The sequence below is a fragment of the Piliocolobus tephrosceles genome, chromosome 4 (genome assembly GCF_002776525.5).
Source record: "Piliocolobus tephrosceles isolate RC106 chromosome 4, ASM277652v3, whole genome shotgun sequence".
Classification (NCBI taxonomy): Eukaryota; Metazoa; Chordata; class Mammalia; order Primates; family Cercopithecidae; genus Piliocolobus; species Piliocolobus tephrosceles.
This window is the reverse complement of record NC_045437.1, coordinates 111,944,484-111,968,693: the sequence shown is the minus strand read 5'-3', so window position 1 is coordinate 111,968,693 and position 24,210 is coordinate 111,944,484. Positions and strand designations below refer to the sequence as shown.

Genomic DNA, 24,210 nt, shown 5'->3' with positions numbered 1-24,210 from the left:
TGGGGGGGAGGAGGGCAGCAGGAGTAGTAGTGGTCTCCTCCCTGACTGGAAAAGGAGTCAAAAGTCATATGATTTAGGGCCCACAACAAGGATTCTGGCTTTCACTCTAATTGCAAAGAGAAGACAATAAAACATCTCATTTTTGTTAAAAAATCTTTTTTGCACCAGGCGTGGTGGCTCACACCTGTAATCCCAGCACTTTGGGAGGCCAAGGTGAGAGGTCACTTGAGCCCAGGAGTTTGAGACCAGCCTGGGCAACATAATGAGACCCCATCTCTTATTAAATAAATTAAATGAATAAATAAATAAAAAAACAGAAGCAGCAGCTTGTGGAAGCATAGAGTAGTGTAGAGAGAGATAACAGGGCCTTGCACTGGGCGAGCAACCAAGGAAAGAAACCTGTAGCTCCTGGCAACAGGGTGGGCGTGGCTCTACAAGTAAAGGAATGACTCCTTGTGCATCCAGGTGGGCAGTTGTGCCACATGGAATTACCTATATGGGAAGATTGGTATTTAACACACATGGAAATCACCATGCTACTTTCTTCCTCTATGATTTTGACTATTTTAGATTCTACACGTAAATGAAATCATGCAGTATTTGTATTTCTGTGCCTTTTTTATTTCACTTAACAGAATGTCCTCCACGTTCATCCATATTGTCATATGTCAGGATTTCTTTATTTTTTTAAGGCAGAATAATAATATTCCATTGTGTATATAAACACATTTGCGGCTGGGCTCGGTGTCTCACGCCTGTAATCACAGCAGTTTGGGAGGCCTAGCAGGGTGGATCATGAGGTCAGGAGTTCAAGACCAACCTGGCCAAGATAGTGAAACCCTCTCTCTATTAAAAATACAAAAATTAGCCGGGCGTGGTGGTGTGTGTGCCTGTAATCTCAGCTACTTGGGAGGCTGAGGCAGAGAATTGCTTGAACCTGGAAGGCGGAGGTTGCACCATTGCCCTCCAGCCTGGGTGACACAGTGAGACTCCTTCTCAAACAAACAAACAAACAAAACAATTTCCTTTATTCATCAATCAACAGATAGTTGTTTCCATATCTTGGCCATGGTGAATAATGTTGCAGCTATGGGAGTGCAGGCATCCCGTGGAGTTTCATTTCCTCTGGATCTATAGCCAGAAGTGGGATTGGTGTATCCTAATGTAGCTCTAGTTATAATTTTTTGAGGAACCTCTATACTGTTTTCTGTAATAACTGTACCAGTTTACATTCTTTTGATAGTGGCCATCCTAATGGGGGTGCAGTGATTCCTTGAGTTTGGATTTATATTTCTCTTATACCTAGAGATGTTTACCATCTTTTTATATGCTTGTTGCTTGTTGCTCATTTGCATATCTTCATTGGAGAATTGCCTATTCAAGTCGTTTGTCCATTTTAAAATCAGGTTTTGGTTTTGTTGTTGAGTTGTAAAAGTTCCATATAAATCCACGATATATTTCAAATCAGATATATGCTATGTAAGTATTTTCGTCTATTCTGTAGATTGCCTGTTTCCTTTGATTAGCTTAAGTTTTTAAGTTTGATGTAGTCCCATTTGCCTATTACTGTTGTTATCTGTGCTTCTGATGACACATTCAAGAAACCATTGCCATCTCCAACATCCTTACGTTTTCCCTTTTACTTTAGTAGTTTATAAAAATGTTTGGTCCCATATTTATGTTTTTAATCAATTTTGAGTTAATTTTTATGTATGGTATAAGGTCAGGTACACGTTCATCTTTTGCATGTGGAAATCCAGCTTTGTCAACATCTTTTGCGGGAGATGATCCTTTCCCAATTGTGTAGCAGTTGTGTTCGTGCGGCCCACGCCATCCTGAAATTCACACGGACACAGAGTTGCAAGTTACTGCCCTCCGGGAACCTCCCCTTCTCTTCCGAAGAACCAGGAACCTGGGACCCTACAGCTCACCCGGGGCCCTCTGGTAGCGTCTGGGCGCCTAACAGTTCAGCGCGACCCCGCCCCAAAGGCGTGGAACTACACTTCCCGGAATGCCAGCGTGCTCCGGTGGACTCCATTTCCTAGAGGCCTTCGCGGCTGCCCTGCTCCTCTGGGTCCCAGGTGCGCCGCGGAGCTCTCGCTGCCGGGTGAGCGGCCCAGGGCCTGAGGTCGCCAAGACGTCGGAGGAGCCGGGTCACGAGGCTGGAGTCCCGCTGCGGAGTGCGGCCAGGGAGGCGCGGCCCGGGAACGCCAGATCCTGGGGAGGTGAGCGGCGTGGCTGGCTGACGGCCTGCGGCCGCCTGGGCTCCGAGGGCCTTTGTGGGCGCGGGTGGGCACCCCCGCGTCTGTCACCGGCCCCCGCGCGGGGACCTGGACTGTCGCCCCTCGCGGGTGGCTTTGGCACCGCTGCCGATGCACCTGCCTCTGGCTTAGCGCCGCCGGCTGTGAACGAAGGGCCGGTGTCTCCTCCCGGGCCCACCCTGCCCCCGCCGTGTGGGCCTCGCGGACTCGGGGCTCGGGGCGCCGGGACCCGAGCGCAGGGCGGAGGCAGCTGGCCCCGGTTTCTGAGTCTGTCCCCAGGACGGCCGCCCTTCCCGCCTCCGGACACGCAGCACTTTCCTCTTCAAAGCCGCTTTCTGTGGAGTCAGGAGAGGATTCCTTGGCGGGAGAGAGAGGAACAGGCTGGGACAGGCTTGAGGCGGAGGGAAGTCGTCCCCGGGTCCGTGGGTGTGGGAGTCCCGGCCAGCCTCGCAGGGGCGTGAACGAAGCAGGTGCCCGGCGCTGCCTCAGTTTCTTGAGCGGTGCGGCGGGTGCAGGTAGTGCCAGCTGGCGCCGAGGGACTCAGCGGCGCGGGGGAGCCCTGGCCCCGGCGGGCTCGGCGGGTCGCTGCAGCAGCTGCGGGTCCGGCCTCCCCTCCGTAGGCCCCAAGCCTGGGAGACCCGGGCCTGGACGGCGGCCCAGCGCTGCTCCGGTCCGCGGGCTCCTGGCTCCTCCCGACTCCCTGTGAGGGCGCCCGGGGTCTTTCTCAGCGGGGGTCGGGGTTTCAGAGCTGCGCATTCCAGGGCTGGAAAGCATAAGGGGCTCCTTCCTGGCTCCCTTTTCCTTCTCAGATCTGCCTGCTGGAGACTGCACCGTCCTCAGGGGAGAGCCCGGAGAGGACATGGCTGCTGGGCGACGGGAAGCGAGGCCCCAGGTGAGCTCACTGCCCTTCCAGATCCTAGTGGGTGGATTTTCCCCACTAACTGAGGTTCTTCACCGGGACCATCTTCAGCCAGGATGGAGCCCAGTACTTTTCCCTTGGAGGAGCTGGTCCACCCTCATGAGTGGTGGATTCTGTAGGGAGGACCTCCTGCCCTCCCCATCCATGTCTAGTGGTTCTGTTTTAATGAACACCCTTTGTTCATTAAATCTCAATACATTGCGTGACTAATTTGACAAGATACCACAAGTCTGTGTGTCACTAGGGACAGAACCGACGTGCACACCTGGGAAAAATCCCTGCCTCCTTCACTCAGCCTTGTCTCCTTTCCTATCCTTTGCAGGAATACTTTTTCTTTTCACCCCTGAGAATCCTCATAACATCACCCTTTCCCCAGGCTTCTCCAACGCATAGTTTTTAGTTTTTTCTCTCTTCACTTTGTGAATCATATTCTTTGTTTGTATCACTCTCTCGAAAACTGATGTAGACCGTTTTCATTTTTGTGTAGTGGGAATGAGGAGGCCACCCTTTCTAGGTGAGACAAGAGTGAACAGAGTTGGAGAGGTCGCTTGACTCCAGGACAGAGAGAAGACCCCTCAGGTAGCCGCAGGAAGGGTTTCGTGGGATATCAGTAGTGCAGAGGTAGTGTATGTGCTAGTTAGGAAGTAGGGCTGTCAAGCCAGGTGGCAGCGTTTTAACCCATCTCCTCTGTTGCTGTTTGTGGGCCTTGGGCTTCACCTCTCTGTGCCTCAGTTTTCTCACCTATAAAATGGGATAACAACTGTGCCCACCTCCTAGCATAGATGAGGGGATCACATGAGTTGGTGTACGGAAAATGTTTGGATCAGGGCTGGTCTCTGAGTAGTTACTGCTCAGTATGTGGTGGTCATGGAGACAGAGTGACATTATTGTATTAATATATTCATATTCATGTTAATGTTGATAGAAACTGCTGTACAATGTGTTTAGGACCCAGAAGATGTTATTCTTTATTCATTTTTTTGTCTAACAATAATAATGTCCACTGAGTGTCTAGCATACCAGGGAGTGGGCTGAGGGCTTTACATTTGTTCCTTCACTCTCAGAGTAACACGACAATTACAATTCTTGTTTTACATGTGAGGAAACAGGCTCAGAAAAGTTAAGTAACCTGAGCACAGTCCAAGTGCGTCTGGCTCTGAGTTCCCTCGGACCACCCAGTGAATCGTTCCTGTGGTATGTCTTTTCGAGTATGGGCAGATCCAGCCACGTGATACCAGGGTTCTTCTGCGGCCTGGCATTCTCTTTTTTTGAGAGGCAGTCTTGCTCTGTCGCTTGGCTGGAGTGGAGTGCAGTCACGACCTCGGCTCACTCCAACCTCTACCTTCTGGGTTCAAGCGATTCCCCTGCCTCAGCCCCCTGAGTAGCTAGGACTACAGGCACATGCCACCATGCCTGGCTCATTTTTTTTGTATTTTAGTAGAGACAGGGTTTCGCTGTGTTGACCAGGATGGCCTCAATCTCCTCACCTCGTGATCCACCAGCCTCCACCTCCCAGAGTGCTGGGATTAAAGGTGTGAGCCACCACGCCTGGCAGCATTATCTTTTAGACTAGCCAGCACAGTGGAGTGTGATCTGAGGGTGTGGCCAGAACAGGCTGTTGTGCATTTGAGCTGCTCTTTGTCCTTCAAGGCATTCCGTTCCCACAGAGACAAGCTGCTCTCCTGACCAGAATCTTCTCCATCCCTGTGTTTGAGTGAGTCTCTGTGGCATCCTTCTTGTCTGTTCTTGCCGCCCAGGTGTCGGTAATGTGTAGACCTGTGTGGAAAAATCAGTGAAGGGAATTTTAAGACCAGAGAGAGTACAGAGTTCACAATTAGAAAAGTAGAGTTATGATCCTGCTACTACCTCTAGCAAAGCACATGGCCTGGGATCTTGGCTGCCCTGGACCTTGTGTTCTTGTCTCAGGGCCCTATCCAGCTACACAGTTTTTCATTGTTCAAATTATTTCACGCATTTTCTAGTCTGCCAGTCAGATTATACATTCTTTGAAAACAAAGATCATTTCTTGTACTCTTCCCCAATATGCAAATAATTTGATGCTCTTTCTCACCATAAAAATATTGCAGGGTCATGGTCTAAACTTTAGAGAGTAATACCTTTATATATATACATTTGTAGATGTGTATATATGTTTATGAATACATGTGTATATATGTATGTGTATGTTTATATAGTCGTGTGTTGGTAATGATGTTTTGGTCAATGAAAGACCATAAATGTGACAGTAGTCCCCTAAGTTTAAAACATAGCTGAAAGATTCCTGTCTCCTATTGACTTAGTAGCCGTTGTAACATTATAATGCAAGGCTTTGCTCCTGTTTTGTGGTGACGCTGGTATAAACAGACCTACGGTGCAGCCTGCCAGTCCTATAAAAGTATACAACATATGCAACTGTACAGTTTGTAATACTTGATAATATCTGACTGTGTTGCTGGTTTATGTATCTATTGTACTATTCTTGTTATTTTACAGTGTCTTCCTTTTGCTTGTTTTTAAAAAGTTAAGTGTAACAGCCTCAGGCAGGTTCTTCAAGAGGTATCCAGAAGAAAGCTTTGTTCTCCTAGGAGGTGACAGCTGCATGTGTGTCATTGCCCCTGAAGCCCTTCCAGTGGGACAGGATGTAGAGGTGGAAGTCAGTGGTGTTGATGATGCTGATCCTCTGTAGTCCTAGACCGATGTGCATATTTATGTCCTAGTTTTTAACAAAAAACTTTTTAAAGTAAAAATAAAAGCTTTTAAAATAGGAGAAAGCTTGTAGAATAAGGACATAAAGAAAGAAAATATTTTTGTACAGCTAGACAATGTGTTTAACATAAGTGTTACTACCAAAGAGTCAAAGTTTGAAAAAATTAAAAAGTTGAGAAAGTAAAAGTTACAGTAAGCTAAGGATAATTTGTTGTTAAAGAAAACTTTTGAAAAATAAATGTAGTGTAGCCTAAGTGTACAGTGTTTAAAATGTCTACAATAAATGTAGTGTAGCCTAAGCATGCAGTGTTTAAAATGTCTACAGTCTTGCACAGTAGTGTCCTAAGTTGCACATTCACTCACCACTCACTCAGCCAGGCAACTTCCAGTCCTGCACGCTCCATTCATGGCAAGTGCCCTGTACAGGTGTACCATTTCTTCTCTTTTATACTGTAGTTTACCATGCCTTGTCTATGTTTAAGTGTATTTACATGCACAGATACTTAGCATTGTCTTACCGTTCCCTACAGTGTTCAGTTTGGTAACCTGCTGCACAGGTTTGCAGCCTAGGAGCAATAGGCTGTACCACATAGCCTGGGTGTGTAGGAGGCCGTTCCATCCCGGTTTGTCTCTTATATTCCCACAGTGATGAAGTGGCTTCACAATGCGTTTCTCAGAATGTACCTCCATCACGAATGCGACACATGACTGTATGCTCTACATATTTCATATATACAACAGAAAATAAAATCACCCTTAACCCCACCATCTGGAGATAATCACTGTCATTCAGTTTATTGCATGTCTCAATAATTTTCTATGTATATAGAATTTTTTTTTTTTTTTTTTGGAGAGGGAGTCTCACTTTGTCACCCAGGCTGGAGTGCAGTGGCGCAATCTAGGCTCACTGCAAGTTCTGTCTCCTGGGTTCAAGCAATTCTCCTGCCTCAACCTCCTGAGTAGCTGGGATTACAGGCGCCTGCCACCACACCCAGCTGATTTTTTGTATTTTAGTAGAGACAGGGTTTCACCGTGTTGCCCAGGCTGGTCTCGAACTCCTGAGCTCAGGCAGTCCACCCGCTTCGGCCTCCCAAAGTGCTAGGATTATAGGCATGAGCTACCACACCTGGCCAGAAACATTTTTTTGAATGAGGACAAACTTGAAATGGTGATACATAAGGTACTTTGTACTTAACATTTTTGTGGGTGTCTTTTTATGTCAACAAATAGCAATTTATACCATCAGCTCTAATGATTGCCTACTATTTGTATTAATGTGATAATAGCTAACATTTGAACCTTTAATGTGAGCCCGATATGATTTTAAGTACATTGTGCAGATTATCTTATTTATTTATTACTATGTGGTAGATTTTGAGAGGCAGTTTTAGACTACTTTTGAATGGAGCCTAAGACATCTGCCTGGATTGGAATCCCAGCTATACCACTGAATAGCTGTGTGACTTTAAACAAATTTTTTTTTCTTTTTTTGAGATGGAGCCTCTTTCTGTTTCCAGGCTGGAGTACAGTGGCATGATCTTGGATCACTGCAACCTCTGCCTCCCGGGTTCAAGTGATTCTCCTGCCTCAGCCTCCCTTGTAGCTGGGACTACAGGTGCACACCACAATGCCTGGCTAATGTTTTTATTTTTAGTAGAGATGGGGTTTCACCATGTTGGCCAGGATGGTCTAGATCTCTTGACCTCGTGATCCACCCACCTCTGCCTCCCAAAGTGCTGGATTACAGGCGTGAGCCACCACACCCAGCCAACTTAAAACAAATTTCTTAGCTTCTCAGTGACTTTGCTTTCTTTGATGTAAAATGGAACAATAACTATCTTTTTCATAAGGTAATTGTGAAGGTTAGATAAGGTATATGCTAATAATTAATATAAAGCTCTAAATATAGTGTCTGGCCCATGTAAAGCATTCACTAAAAGAGAGGTCTGATTTTCATCATTATCTTCAAGCTTGAATCAGCACACAGGTAGTGCCATAAGTTATTTAACCCAGCCTCCATCAGTGAGTATTTAGGTTTCCAGTTTTTTTTGCTACTAACACCATGATAAGTATCCTTGTGCTGGTATTTTTGTGCACTGTTTCTAAAAGTAATTGATGAGTTAAAGATTATACACAGTTCTACGTTTTTATGTATTATCAAATTGCCAACAAAAGATTATTCTAATTAAGGCTCCCACTAATGGCTGTAATCCCTCTACCCATCTCTTACAGTGGCTGCACAAGGCCTGAATCTCACTGTGTGCTGCTCAGTATATATTTGTTACTGGCAAATTGTTCATTAAAGAAATGACCTGGAACCTTCAGAAGCTTGAATAGTATCAGAACTGTTATCACGGGTAGCCTGTCTTCCCCACTGCCATCCCGTCCACTCTGTGAGGGGGGTCCTGGGTGAGCTGGAACGACTTGTCCTTACAGGTGTCACTGACGTTCGAGGACGTGGCTGTGCTCTTCACCCGGGATGAGTGGAGAAAGCTGGCTCCTTCTCAGAGAAACTTGTACCGCGATGTGATGCTGGAGAACTATAGGAACCTGGTCTCACTGGGTAAGGAATTTTCCCCTGTAGAAACAGAATTCGAAAATTGGGATATTTCAGCACCTCCTTCCCTGAATAAAAATAGTTGGTCACTGAAAAACTTGAGCTGAGTTTGAGGATTATACAAATCAAATCTCTATAAATAAACATTGAAAACTTTCTTTCTCCTAATAAGTATGGAATTGTTCTATGTATTGGCAGATGGGTATTGATAATTATCCCCTTCCTGCTACACAATTTCACATTAGAAATTCTCTCATAGTTCAGGCAGCATTTTCCTGCTTTGATTGTTCTGTGGTTTGTTTGCTCATCTCAGCAGAGGGCTTACCTCATCCACCTACCATTACCTTTCCCACTTCTCTTTTCCAGTCAGATAAATCTTGTAAAATTCATCTTCAAAAGGGAATCATACGATGTTTTCTCATTATAAAAATTACTTGATACATCATTCTGTAGATACCAGTTTATAAGTTTTAATTACATCTATATATGCAACATCCCTTCTATAGAAAAGCCGCGGTACCCTAGTAATCAGGGCATGCTTTGTTGTGTCAAAACTAAGACCAAGACTTTTTTTTTTTTTGGTCTACGTACAGGACTCCCATTTACCAAACCAAAAGTGATCTCCCTGTTGCAGCAAGGAGAAGATCCCTGGAAGGTGGAGAAAGACAGTTCTGGCAACTCCTCTCTGGGTAAGGGGGTGGCCCAAGGTGCTCGGGAATCGCCGCAGACAGCGGTCTGGTTAATGAGAGGAGGTAGGAATGTTGGTTGGGAAACTCCTTTGAGGATTCTCAGACCTCAAGAAGGGGTGGGGAAGGGGAAGCCCACTACGATTACTCTCTTGTAATCACTTCCCCATGACTCTCTCAGAATCTCTTATTCTTTCCTGTTGTTTTAGAATAGGGCTGTATTTTCATGTATTCAGTCAGCAAACATAGTATATTTAAGGAATTTCAAATAATCACTCTGGCTGAAGCTCAGTGTGTATTTGGGAAAGGAGGAGGTGAGGAAGGAAATAGAAAGCTGGGAAAGGGCCGCGTGATAAGAGCTTTGGCACAGTTCTAAGAGGTGGAAACTGTCCCATGGAGCACTGGAAATAATTGAAGGATTTGGGCAGGGAATCGTATGGTTCTTGGTATCTTAGAAAAGTTGGTCTGAATCAGAAACAGTTGAGTCTCCATCAGTGTAAGAACAGCTAAGGGACCTGCGGCGTGTCCTTACTCTGGCGAGCATCACCACCCTGAAAACAAGAGTCCAGGGATGTGGACAGAGCTCCCAGCAAGTTACAGAGCATTGTTAGGACGCCACCATCTATGTTTAATGAAAATTATGTGTATGTGTCATGTGCACGTAAGCCCAGAGAGAAAGGTTAGGAGGACACACCTTAGCTGGTGACATTAGTGACACTTGGAATAGGATTGAGAATGGGTCCATGAAAGGAGATGTTATTTACATGTAATGTTTTAAATTTTCACAAAGAACATATTCATGACGTTGCTATGTGATTCGAACTTAATACAGATGGTCATTTTGGGAGTATTGTGATTGAAAGTGAGGCAAAACTAGAGGCGGGAAGCCTTACAGAGTCATTGCAGTCATGGAGGGAGGCAGGAGGTGGGAGGGCCTGTATGAAGGCACTTGCGGTGAGTTTGTGAGAGGTGAGGAGGAGGCGCCCGCGTGATCAGGGCACAGGAGCAGGTGTGTGTGTGATGAATCTCGCTTGAGATGTGAGTGAAGTAGTCAGGGGGAGATCGCTGGTGGGCAGGTGTATAAGTGACAGGGCCGAGACTCAAGGGAGGTCAGGGAGCCATCAGAATGACAGGGGCGTTAGAAACCTGGAGCTGGCCGGGTGAGGGGCTGAGTGCAGGCCCGAAATTCAGGAAACAGCATTTGGGAGGTGCTTAAGCAGGAGGAATCTGACAGAGCCCGAGAAGTAATCAGAGGAGAGAAATGGGGAGGGGCCATTGTGGCAGTGGGGGACTGAGCGCGGTTGGGGGACTGAGAGCGGTTGAGCCGGGGGGGCTCTGGCTCTGGGGGATCGAGGTTGAACCCTCGCCCACAGCTTTGTTGTCCCTTGTTTAGCACTGGGCAGAAAGGGAGCAGGTCTCATGCTTCTGGAGTGCACGATCTAGTGGGGGACAAGGTGAACACACATTGCACACAAGGCACAGAAGGACACATTCCAGTGAGGCCCACGTGGGAAAGACACTGGGTGCAGAGAAAGTGCAGAGCAGGCAGCTGGCGCCAGCAAAGGTTTCCCTGAGGAAGGACCTGGGATCAAAGGACTGAAGAATTGCCCCAGGCCTAAAGAATGGGGTTCGTGGCCGGGCATGGTGGCTCATGCCTGTGATCCTAGCACTTTGGGAGGCTGAGGCGATTGGATCACAAGATCAGGAGATCAAGACCATCCTGGCTAACATGGTGAAACCCCGTCTCTACTAAAAATACAAAAAAAATTAGCCAGGCATGGTGGTGGGCGCCTGTAGTCCTAGCTACTCGGGAGACTGAGGCAGGAGAATGGCGTGAACCCGGGAGGCGGAGCTTGCAGTGAGCTGAGATCCGGCCACTGCACTCCAGCCTGGGCGACAGAGCGAGACTCCGTCTCATAATAATAATAATAATAATAATAATGATAATAAAAAGATTTTCCCTAATTGTTACAAATATCAAAATTTCATTCTTTTTTGCTCTTGACTAGAATTCCGTTGCACGGATGTACCACAGTTTATGCACTCATGGAAGGACATTTGTGTTGTGTGACATTTGTTTCCAGTTTGGGGCAATTGTGAAAAAAACAAGTTGCAGTGAGGAGCTGCAGGGCAGGCAGCCTTGGTCCCCATGGTCCTGTGCTGGGGAGAGCTTTCTCGTGATGATAGCTTGAACTTTTTTTTTTTATAGGGGAACCACACTTGTGTTTTTAATCTCCTTTTATAGAAATACACTAATTTTTTATTAAATTAATTAATTTTTATTAAATTAATTTATTATTTAATTTTTTATTAAATTAAAATTTAATGAACTGCCAGAGGCCACCACAAAGTAAGCGGAACGCAAGCAGCAGGGAACCAGGTAAGATTTAAGAGGGGTGTCAGTCTGGCCATTATATGTGGGCTGAATCTGGTGTGGAAGATGAGGAAGAGAAGAAAGAATTGTTCCTTTCCCCCTTAACTGGGGAGCATCTGATGGGTGAGTAAGTCTTCCCTCTAGAGAGAAGTATTAACAGGCTGAAAATATGACTGGGGTCCAGAGCTGTCCAGAGGGACGCCGGGCACCTGGTAGTGTTGTCAGTCAGTCCCTTTTCAGATTTGGGAGGATGGCCTTGCGCGAAAACCGTGAGCAGTTTATTGAGTAAGGAAGGACGTCAGAGCTGTTTTCTGCCCGGTTCCTCTTGGTGGGATGACCACCTTCTTCCTCTTGTCAGATGGAAGTCAGATGGCATTCCTAGGGTGCTGACATGTGCTTGCGTCTCTGCTGCACCCCTGGTGGGGCTCCTGTATGCCTGGACTAAGATTGCCTCAGGACAGCTTCCTTTTCCCATGACAGCTCACTTCATTGAGTGTGGTTGAAGGACTGGGATGTTCCTGGAATTACCTCAGATTATTAACTCTAGCTCATACCAAAAACTCAACCTGTAGGCTGGGTGTGGTGGCTCATGCCTGCAATTCCAGCACTTTGGGAGGCCGAGGTGGGAGGATCACTTGAGCCCAGGAGTTTCGAGACCAACCTCGGTAACATAGACCCTGTCTGTCTTTATGTAACTTTAAAATAGAAAAAAAATATTTTAGACAAAAACCTACCCTTTGAACAGCCAGTGATGGAAAAACTTGTGCTCCCAGGGATAGGATTCTCTGGAACCTCCAGTGGCCTCAAAATGTACTTGCACAAAGTTACTTTCTTTTGAGCTGGACTCTTGCTCTGTGGCCCAGGCTGGAGTGCATTGGCGTGATCTCAGCTCACTGCAGTGCCCTCCTCCCAGGTTCAAGCGATTCTTGTGCTTCAGCCTCTCAAGTAGCTGGGATTAGAGCCGCACACCACCATGCCGGGCTAATTTTTGGCATGTTTTTAGTAGAGACCGGGTTTTGCCATGTTGGTCAGGCTGGTCTCAAACTGACCCGAAGTGATCTGTCCGCCTCAGCCTCCCAAAGGGCTAGGATTACAGGTGTGAGCCACCGCGCCCGGCCTGCTTTGTTTCCTTATTGGGAGAAGCCATCTTGGGTAGGCTGAATTGTGCAGGGTGGTGAGCGGAGGGGTTGCTCAGCAAGGTTTGCTGGAGCTGCGACTGCACGCGCAGGGAGGGTTGTCTTTTCCTCACTTGCACAGAATGCTGTGGGGCTTAGCAGCAGCCCTTATGACATGGCCTGGAATGGTTTTAAAAAGTGACTGCTTACAAGATGGAAGTGTGGCCACTATGCTCTGTAGCCCTATTTCATTTTACTTGTGTTTGTAGAGATGGAGGTCTTGCTATGCTGACCAGGCTGTTTTTGAACTCTTGGCCTCAAGCAATCCTCCCACGTCAGCCTCCCAAAATGCTGGGATTATAGGCCCCTCAGTGCTCTAAAAATGTGGGCTCCTCTCCCACTTGAGTGCTGGCTGCACATCTCAGCTTGGCACTGCCAGGCTGCCCACCACAGCTCTGGGGTGATCTCGGTTTATGTTCCCTCCCTAGCTTGGAGGCAACAGGGGAAGGGACTTGGTTGGTAGTGGTTGTGACAGAGAGCCTTTCACTTGTCTGTGGGCCTCTCTACCCTAAAGAGATGTAGAACTACTGTCAATCAGTGCAGTTGGCCCAGGGTGGGTGGCTGCCCTGTGCCCAAGATGGGGAAGGGAGGCCCTGCCTGGTGAGGAGCAGGAGGAGCTGGCAGGGGAAGGGAGGTCACCAGCAAGACAGACTGACGGCTGCTTATGGCAACTGCAGCTTCCTGGAGGTACAGCTAAAGTACTCAGGGTTTTTGTTCCTTCCCCAGTCCAAGGGTAGCAAGGGCAATATCACTGCAGTGGCAGCGACAGAGGGACTTTCGATTGCCTCTGTCAGTTCCACCTCAGAAACATGGAGCCACTGCTACTGGGAATCTTCAGCCGAGGGGTGAGGTGGCTACACTGCCGGCCTGAGGTGGGGGATCTGCCTGGTGAAGAGTCAGGGATTAGTGCTCTCAGGGAGAAGAGACTGAGCTCCTGTCCATATGGTGACTGGTGACTGTGGCATGCTGGAAGCGCAAGTGAAGGCTTCACTGTTTCTTCCCCAGACCGAGGGCAGCAGGTACAGGACTACTGCTGTGGCAGTGGTATAGGGGCTATCAGTTGCCTCTGGGAGCCCTTCCTCAGGGAAGCTCAGAGCCACTACCAGTGAGAATACTCAGCCAGGGGAGGGACGGCTGTTCTGCTGTCTAAAGTCAGGGTCCCTGCCTGGTGAGGAGTTGGGTATGGGAACTCACAAGGTAGAGAGACTGGGCTTATCTCCATATGGTGACTGTGGTGTACCAGAGGTACCAGCGTAGTGACCAGGCCCTGGGTTCCTTCCCCAAGCCAAGGGTGGATAGTGGTACCATTTCAGCTACAGTGGTGGAGGGGCTATGGGTTCTCTCTCACATTTCCCTCCTCAGAGAAATGCAGAGCCACCTCCAACTGAAGCATTCAGGTAGGCTTGATGGTTGTGCTGGAGTCCCAGGTCAGGAGGGCCCTGTCCAGTGAGGAGAAGTGGAAATGGGGACCCGTGTGGGAAGCAGTCTGGCCACTTTTTGTGGGGCAGCTGTGTTCTTCCTGGAGTTCTGTTCCAGTCCCTAATCACTGTGCACCCTCCAGAGCCTGAGGGCAACAGCAGTGAGGGCTGTGGCACAGCAAAAGTAGTAGCCTGCCTCTCCCTTTGGGAGCTCTGACCTAGGGAAGGTGCAGAGTGCTGCTGGCCCGGAGCCTAGGCAGGGCTGCTGTGATCATGCTAGGGTCCTAGGACGATGCATATTTCGGTCTGCTTGATGGCATCCTACATGGCCCTTAAGTTCTATTCACTTTTCAAATATTTTCTTCTTTTTCTTCCTTAGACTCAAGTAATTTTAATTGTCCTATCTTAAAGTTTGTTGATTTTTCCTATGGTCTGCTTAAACCTTTTGAATTTCCCTAGTGAAAGTTTCATTTCAGTTATTATACTTTCAAATCCTAGAATTTCCTCTTGGTTTCTTTTTGTTTTCTTTCTATTGATAGTTGGATTTGTTCATCATTTCCATGAATCATTCATGTTTCCCTCTAGCTCTGAGCATCTTTGTGATAGTTGCCTTTGTGTCGCATGCCACCATCTGGTCTTCTCCACAGATGTTTTCTGTTTATTTTGTTCCATTGACTGAACCATACTTTCCTTTTTTTATGCCTTTTTTTTTTTTTTTTTTTTTGTCTTACAGTGTTGTAACTCAGGATCAGATCTTCCTACTTCTGTAAGATTTGCTGGGTTTTGTTTTGGTTTGGTTTTTGTTTTCTTATTGCTATCGGGTGGCACTAGTCCAGGAATTGGCCTGAAGTATAAACTGTAGGTCTTCTCACATTTTTTTCTGAGCCCACGTCTTCCCTGGCCTTGTGCAGTGACTTTCTAAATTCCCCATGTGTGCAGTTGCTTTTTGTTTTGTTTTGTTTTTGAGATGGAGTCTTGCTCTGTTGCCCAGGCTGGAGTGCAGGGGCGTGATCTCGGCTCACTGCAACCTCCACCTTTTGGGTTTAAGCGACTCTTCTGCCTCAGCCTCCTGAGTAGCTGGGATTACAGGGACTTGCCACCACACCTGGCTAATTTTTATGTTTTTAGTAGAGACAAGATTTCCGCATGTTGGCCAGGCTGGTCTCGGAACTCCTGACCTCAAGTGATCCGCCCACCTCGGCCTTCCAAAGTGCTGGGATTACAGGTGTGAGCCACCATGCCAAATGTCCTTATCCTTAAATGTCTGATTCTCCAAAGCAGAAAAAGGGGAACAGAAGAGGAAAAAAGTTGGCACTGTTCCTTAAATCCTCTGGAAGCCACATCAGGTCAGTGGGGATTGCAAAAATGGCAGCCTGCATTTGTGTCTGCACCTCCGTGATTCAAAGCAGTAATTTGCAGTCAGAACCCAGATCGCCATTATTGGAGAACAAGGTCTTTATTGCCACTTTGGCCACCAAAGGCCAATCTAAGGATGCTAGTACGGCTTGAAGCCAGGAGATTAGGAGATTGGAGATGGGTAGCTGCTGCCAACTGAAATTAATTTCACTCAACTGGCCAGGCCTTCCCCTAGAAGCTTACAAGCCTTCAAATAGTTTCCAGAGTTTCAAAATAGTTGTATCAGACAGATTCTGACAGCTTAGTTGTCTAGATGGATAGATAGAACCTTGGTGCTTCCTACTCTACCATCTTCCCTGACATCCACTTTTTCTTTTACCTTACATTTATTTTGCCCTTTTGGCATTTTCTGTCTTCAAGTATGTATGTTGTATGCCACCATCTGGAGTTTTGATGGGGAGTGCTACTGATGTCTACTGGGTAGCATACTGAGGATGAGGTCTTGCATGAAAGTCACAGTTATGAAGTTAATTCTTATCATTTGGGGAAGAGATTTTGATAGGTTGCTTGTCACACATCCATCTTTATCTTCAGCTACCCAGAAGGCTTTGATATTTACTCTTTAAATGTACATTTTATGGCACTTAACCTCAGTGCCCATTTAGGTCTCTTCCAAGCATACTTGCCTTTCTTTTCTGTTCTAAAGCCTTTTAAAGTAAACTTCCACTCCTGCTCTGGAAAGAAAGAAATAAACATACATTTTGTCATTTGATACGTATTTAAATTTTCCACTTGGAAGTTTTTTTTTTTGTTGTTTGTTTGTTTTTGAGATGGAGCTTTGCTCTTGTTACCCAGGCGGGAGGCACAATCTTGGCTCACTGCAACCTCTGCTTCTTGGGTTCAAGCGATTCTCCTGCCTTAGCCTCCCAAGTAGCTGAGATTACAGGCATGCACTACCACACCTGGCTAATTTTGTATTTTTAGTAGAGATGGGGTTTCACCATATTGGTCAGGCTGGTCTCGAACTCCTGACCTCAAATGATGCACTTGCCTCGGCCTCCCAAAGTGCTGAGATTACGGGTGTGAGCCACCACACCCAGCTGAAAGTGTGTTTTTTAAGTGACCTTGTTGTCTGTGTGTGCTGCTTTTTTTTTTTTTTTTTTTTTTGAGCTGGAGTCTCGCTCTGTTGCCCAGGCTGGAGTGCAGTGGTGCCATCTCGGCTCAGTTCAGCCTCTGCCTCCCGGGTTCAAGCGATTCTTCCTCTCAGCCTCTCGAGTAGCTGGGATTATAGGCATGTGCCACCACACACAACTACTTTTTGTGTTTAGTAGAGATGGGGTTTCACCATATTGGCTAGGCTGGTCTCAAACTTCTGACCTTAAGAGATCTGCCTGCCTCAGCCTCCCAAAGTGCGAGGATTACAGATGGGAGCCGCTGTGCCCAGCCTGTGTGCTGATTTCTTTGCAGAAACGAGAGGTTTTTTTTTGTTGTTGTTGTTGTTGTTGTTGTGGTTTTTGTGCTTTTTTTTTTTTTGAGACAGAGTCTTGCTCAGCTGCCCAGGCTGGAGTGCAGTGGCCCAATCTTGGCTCATTGCAATCACCATTTCCCAGGTTCAAGCCATTCTCCCGTCTCAGCCTCCCGAGTAGCTGGGATTACAGGCATCCGCCATCATACCCGGCTAATTTTTGTGTTTTAGAAGAGACAGGGTTTCAACATGTTGATCAGGATGGTCTTGAACTCCTGACCTCCCATGATCCGCCTGCATCGGCCTCCCAAAGTGCTAGGATTACAGGCATGAGCTGCCATGCCCAGCCCAGAAACCAGAGTTTTAAAATTACTTTCTTAGTAGGTATGGGCTGTAAAAGGAAAAAGATTAACCCACTCACTCCTGTTACAAGGAAGGACAGAAAGTGGAAGAAAACTTCATTTTTAGTTTTGTTGTAGAAAAGTTCGAGCATATATGAAAGTAGAGAGAATAGGCTGGGCATGGTGGCTCATGCCTGTAATCCCAGTACTTTGGGAGGCCAAGGTGGGTGGATCACGAGGTCAGGAGATTGAGACCATCCTGGCTAACACGGTGAAACCCCATCTCTACTAAAAACACAAAAACAAAATTAGCCCGGCATAGTGGTGGGTGCCTGTAGTCCCAGCTACTAGGGAGGCTGAGGTGGGAGGATGGCGTGAACCTGGGAGGTGGAGGTTGCAGTTAGATGAGATCACACCACTGACTCCAGCCTGGGCGACAGAGCGAGACTCCGTCTCTAAATAAATAAATAAATAACGTAGAATAATATAATATGACTTCCCATGTATTCATCATCCAATTTCTTTCTTTTCTTTTTTTTCTTTTCTTTTTTTCTTTTTTTTTTTCTTTTTTAGAGTCTCACTCTGTTGCCAGGCTTGAGTGCAGTGGAGCAATCTTGGCTCACTGCAACCTCTGCCTCTTGGGTTCAAGTGATTCTCCTGCCTCAGCCTCTTGAATAGCTGGGACTACAGGGGCATGCCACCACACCCAGCTAATTTTTGTATTTTCAGTAGAGACGGGGTTTCACTATGTTGGCCAGGATGGTGTCGATCTCTTGACCTCATGATCTGCCTGCCTCGGCCTCCCAAAGTTTTGGGATTACAGGTGTGAGCCACTGCACCCGGCCTCTTTTTCTTTTTCTTTTTCTTTTTTTAAAGATAGGGTCTCTTACTTTGTCACCCGGGCTGGAGTGGAATTACATAATCATGGCTTATTGTAGCCTCCAGGGCTCAAGTGATCCTCCTGCGTCAGCCTTTTATGTAGCTAGGACTGCAGACGAGTGCCACTATGCCCAGCTAATTTATTTTGTTTGTTTGTTTGTTTTAGAGATGGGATATTGCTGTATTGCCCAGGCTGATCTCAAACTCCTGGGCTCTCCTTGGCCTCCCAAATTGCTGGGATTACAGGGAGAAGCCACTGTACCCAGCCCATCACCCAGTTTCAGCAGTTGTCAACTCATGGTCAATTTTTTTTTTTTTTTTTGAGATGGAGTTTTGCTCTTGTTGCCCAGGCTGGAGTGCAATGGCATGATCTTGGCTCACTGCAACCTCTGCCCACTAGGTTCAAGTGATTTTCCTGCCTCAGCCTCCCATGTCGTTAGCATTACAGGCCCCCGTTACCACGCCCAGCTAATTTTTGTTATTTTTAGTACAGATGGGGTTTCGCCATGTTGTTCAGGCAGGTCTCCAACTCCTGACCTCAGGTGATCCACCTGCCTCAGCCTCCCAAAGTGCTGGGATTACAGGTGTGAGCCACCATACCTGGCCAATTCATTATCATTTCTGTTTCATCTGTTCTAATGACTATCTACCAGGTGCCAATTCATGATCATTTCTGTTTCATCTGTTCCAATGATTATCTACCAGGACTGATTTTGTCATTTGTCAGTGTCTTGAAAGATTTTTGCTTGTCGCAGTCCTGGAGGGAGGAATTGTGAGGGGCAGGTGCTACTGATTTCTGTTGGGTGGAGATCAAGTATGTTGCTAAACATTCCACAATGCACAGGGCAGCCCACACTATCCACACAACTAAAAAATTAGCCCAGAATATCATCTGAGGTTGAGAAATCCTTATCTATATCTTGTCTTAATGCACTGACATTTTTATAATGTTATTACATCCAAGAATAGGAGAGGTGATTATTTGTTCAGATAATGTCATTCATCAGATATGTCATTCAAGACTGGTATAAAATTTCCCTTGTATAGGTTTTTCATATTACTTATAAATTTACTACTCTGATTCTTAGTACAAGTTAAGGCTATTGATTTTAATATGTCAATTTTATATCCAACTACTTCACTGGGTGAGTTTTATCATTCATTCTCTGGACTGTTTTTTTGAGATGGAGTCTGGCTCTATCACCCAGGCACGATCTCGGCTCAATGCAGCCTCCACCTCCCAGGTTCAAGCAATTCTGCCTCTGCCTCCCAAGTAGCTAGGATTACAGGTGTGCGCCACAATGCCCAGATAATTTTTGTATTTTTAGTAGAGATGGGGTTTCACTATGTTGCCCAGGATGGTCTTGATCCATTCTCTGGACTTTTTAGTATTATATTATCTGCAAATAGAGGTAGTTTTACTTTCTCTTTACTCATCTAATTGATTTATATTGCCTGATTGCATTGGTTAATATGTCTAGTACAGTGTTAAATTGTAGGGAAAATAATGGGTATCTTTGCTTTTGAGCATAGCGGAAATATCTCTAGTGTATTTAGTAGGTACTAGCTTTAGGACAAAGGTCTGTGTATTTTATCATGGTGAGGAAGTATCCTTCAGTTCATTTTTGCTTGAGTGTTTTTATTGTCTGTGGTGCTGAATTTTGTTGAACATTTTCTCAGTATCTCTAGATGTATATTATTCCTCACTTATATGCATTTAATGTACTATAATAAGTGCTATAATAGGGGGAGTGAGTTGTTGAAACTCAAACTTAGGAAAAGGTACACAGAGGAGTTAACATTTGAACTGAATCTGAGGGATACAAAGGAGTTTGGAATGTAGGAAAAGGAGGGAAGACATTCAGGAGTATAAATAATTACAGGAATGGGGTAATTTATGAGCCCATCATAAGCTGTGGGTACCAGATTATATTTCCTAAATTCATATGCCTGCTCCTTCTCTAATCCCTCTGCTCCATTCTCTTGGTCACTCTTACATACTCACCTGTCTTAAATGAGTTTGCCTTACTCATTTGTTCACTTAGCAGTTTAGCTGTCATCCATTGTTTTATATAGTGTGTTTTAAAATTTTGTCCTCTTTTAGTCATATAGCAAACCCTTACTGAGATATCATTAATCCCTTCTACACATTTAGTCTCAGTCTATCACATGAATCATGGGCTGTTGCTTTCTTTTTTTCTTTTTTCAGGATGTAAGAGCGTGCCTAAAATGACAAAGTCAACTCAAACTCAGGATTCATTTCAGGAGCAGATGAGGAGGAGACTGAAAAGGGTTGAACCCTGGAACTTCATACCAGAAAGACCTTGCATATATGAAGAGAAATTAAAGAAACAGCAGGACAAAAATGAAAATTTACAAATATTTTCAGTTGCCCATACAAAAATCCTTACTGTAGATAGAAGCCATAAAAATGTTGAATTTGGCCAGAACTTCTACCTGAAATCAGTCTTCATTAAGCAACAGAGATTTGCTAGAGAAAAAACTCCATCAAAATGTGAAATACAAAGAAATGGTTACAAGCAGAATTCAAATTTACTTAACCAATCAAAAATCAAAACAGCAGAGAAACGCTATAAATGCAGTACATGTGAAAAATCCTTCATTCACAATTCATCCCTTCGTAAACATCAGAAAAACCACACTGGAGAAAAATTATTTAAATGTAAAGAATGTTTAAAAGCTTTCAGCCAAAGTTCTGCTCTTATTCAGCATCAAAGAACTCACACAGGAGAGAAACCCTATATATGTAAAGAATGTGGGAAAGCCTTCAGCCATAGTGCATCCCTTTGTAAGCATCTAAGAACCCATACTGTGGAGAAATGCTATCGATGTAAAGAATGTGGTAAATCCTTCAGCCAAAGGTCTGGGCTTTTTATACATCAAAAAATCCATGCTCAAGGAAATCCTAATAAATATAATCCAGGTAGGAAGGCATCTAGTTGCAGCACATCCCTTTCTGGAAGTCAGAAAATTCATCTCAGAAAGAAGTCCTACTTATGTAATGAATGTGGCAACACCTTTAAGTCTAGCTCATCCCTTCGTTATCATCAGAGAATTCACACTGGAGAGAAACCTTTCAAATGTAGTGAATGTGGGAGAGCCTTCAGCCAGAGTGCATCTCTTATTCAACATGAAAGAATTCACACTGGAGAAAAGCCCTATAGATGCAATGAATGTGGGAAAGGCTTTACTTCTATTTCACGACTTAATAGACACCGAATAATTCATACTGGAGAGAAATTGTATACTTGTAATGAATGTGGTAAAGCCTTAAGTTCCCACTCAACACTTATTATTCATGAGCGAATTCATACCGGAGAGAAACCCTGTAAATGTAAAGTATGTGGAAAAGCCTTCAGACAGAGTTCAGCTCTCATTCAACATCAGAGAATGCATACTGGAGAAAGACCCTATAAATGTAATGAGTGTGGGAAAACTTTCAGGTGTAACTCATCACTTAGTAATCACCAGAGAATTCATACTGGAGAGAAACCATATCGATGTGTAGAATGTGGGATGTCTTTTGGCCAAAGTGCAGCTCTTATACAACATCAGAGGATTCATACAGGAGAAAAACCCTTTAAGTGTAATACATGTGGAAAAACTTTTAGACAAAGCTCATCACTTATTGCACATCAAAGAATTCATACTGGAGAGAAACCCTATGAATGTAATGCATGTGGGAAACTCTTTAGCCAGAGATCATCCCTCATGAATCATTATAAAATTCATACTGAAGAGGACTCCTTGAAAGCCGATATGCATGTGTGAAAGCCTTAAACCAAAATTCATCAGAGAATACATGCTTGAGAGTGATTTATTAAATATAATGACTATGAGAAAACGTGTAGTTCTCACCAGATACTAAGTTTTAAAAATAAACTTTAGCTATATAATAACTATCAGGAAAGCTTTTATGCTTGTCACTTTTTAAAATAGCCCAAGACAGTTCACTGTTGCAGACATTGAAATTGGCCATTTGTATGATAAAAGGTATGTTTATAAAATCTCTCTTTATATAATATATGCTATATATGACATGCAAAAATGAGAACAGTCTGGGTGTGGAGGTGCTGAATTTTTCATTAGAAAAACAATTTTATAAGCTACTATTATATAAATATAAGCATATTTATTACAGCAGACATTTTAATAGCAAACAAAACAATTGGTCTTAAAAATATATGCAACATATACTAACCTGGCAGGGGAGACACCTTGATCACGAAGGTGGTTTTCCCAGAGCGAGGCTTATCCATTGTACTCTGGATGTGCTGACCCCTTCAGTTTCCCAAAATGTGGAAAACTCAACTGCATAATTTATGGTAGTGGGGGACTACATTCGCGCTCTCCTGAAATATATATAATTTATGGTAGTGGGAGACTACATTCGTGCTTTCTCCTAATACACACACACACGCACACACACACACGCAGTATTAGAGCAAAGGACCAAATAAGAGTATTAGAGCAAAGGACCAACTAACTGAACTACCTCTTAGTGTCTGGAATTTACCTTTTCCTGACCTATTGTCAAACTTCATGCATGGCTTTTATTAAAAAAAGAAAAAAAATCTGTTATCTTCTTTGTTCTAGTCATTTCCAAACAACATCTAATAGCCTCCCATATTTGCTACACATTTCCTAGTTTTCAGAAGTTTTTCTTTATTGTCTTGAAGTCATATTTATTATGAAACCATATTTGCTATGCTCTGAACAGTGATGTTAGATAGTTTAGGTTGAAGCATTTTGTTTGTTTAGGCAATCACTTCAAGATTAAAGCTATTAATATTTTTTTAGTTGGCTGCAGATGAAATCTTAATTGTTTAAAGAGCCTATCACTTGCGACAGTTTTCAAAAGGAATCAGTTTATGAAATAAAAGTTTGTTTTCCTCATAGGGTTTTTAAGGTTTCAGACTGCAAAGGAAATTCTTTAGAAATAATTATAAATTTGAAAACTGATTTACTTAGTAATGTTGGTGTAAGCCCGAGTTTGGGCCAGATATTATCCTAAGCTCTAGAAATTGTATGGAAGAAAGAAACAGACCTTAAAGAAGTCACGAATTGAGTGGATGGAGAAGAGGTTAAAGGGAGTAAGCAAATTATAATGTGTTAAAGGGGTTTTCACAGGTAAATAGTTAAGCTGTGATACTGTGTTGCAGAATACAAATGGAGAGATTTGCATGGGATGCAGAAATACGGAAGACTAACCAAGCAAACCAGGAGAGACCAGCAATAGTGCCCCAGAGACCATGATGTCTGAGCCCAGTTTTGGAAGAATAGTAGGTATTCTTCATAAAGTGAGATTCTAAATAGAGAGAACCACATATGCAAAGGTATAGGGTGGGTGGGTAACAGCATATTACATTTGTAGAGAATCTGTAGGAAGTAATGAAAAAAGATACTGAAGCTTGAGAAGAAGGCAGTGGCTAGGTAACAAAAGTTCTTACTTGCCAAACTAAGGAATTTGAATTTTATTCTGAAATTTAGGGTACCAAGTATCGATTTTAAGTAATGGAACCTGTATTGCACGAATGTGTAGAAGATGAATTTAGGAGACTGAAGATTGCTGAACAGACTGAAGCCTAGAATTCAGCCTCCAGTGATGGGTGAAGGAGGCTCTAAGCTCAAGCAAGGATAGTCAGTGAAGAATATGTTGAACATGCTAATGTAGTAAGAATAGATAGGGCATAGTTTTTGAAATCAAATAATTGGGGAAGGTGATTGACACACAGGGTAGATTAACTGCTAGATTTCTGCCTTAGTTACCTGGATGGACGGTGGTGTGATACGCCTTGTAGGCAATATAGGGGTAAACGGTTTGATTTTATACATGTTAAATTAGTCATCCAAACCCAAAAGGTCAATTTGAGCTGGATGGCTTGAGTTAGGAGTACTTAAGATACAGTTAGTAGTGAAAAGCTTGGCACATGTAAATTGACCATGAGAATGTGTAGATTAGAATGAGAAAGGGATCATGGATACAACCCAGGAAAACATCAATATACAAGAAGTAGATGAAGGAATTGTGCAAAGATGAAAAGGAATGGCC

The 24,210-nt window shown here is 44.6% G+C and overlaps 1 protein-coding gene and 1 non-coding gene across 2 annotated transcripts; both read left to right on the top strand.

Moving 5' to 3' along the window:
- The first annotated feature begins 2,059 nt into the window (after positions 1–2,059).
- Positions 2,060–22,071, top strand: ZNF354B (zinc finger protein 354B). Its single transcript, XM_023193692.1, has 5 exons — positions 2,060–2,225; positions 3,071–3,153; positions 8,323–8,449; positions 9,037–9,132; positions 20,347–22,071. Exons 2-5 carry the CDS (start codon positions 3,121–3,123, stop codon positions 21,927–21,929), a joined length of 1,839 nt encoding a protein of 612 aa, XP_023049460.1. The 5' UTR covers positions 2,060–2,225; positions 3,071–3,120; the 3' UTR covers positions 21,930–22,071.
- A 280-nt stretch (positions 22,072–22,351) lies between these two features.
- Positions 22,352–22,515, top strand: LOC111527464. The gene has a single exon (XR_002726669.1). It is a non-coding gene; the product is annotated as a U1 spliceosomal RNA (small nuclear RNA).
- The last annotated feature ends 1,695 nt before the right edge of the window (positions 22,516–24,210 follow it).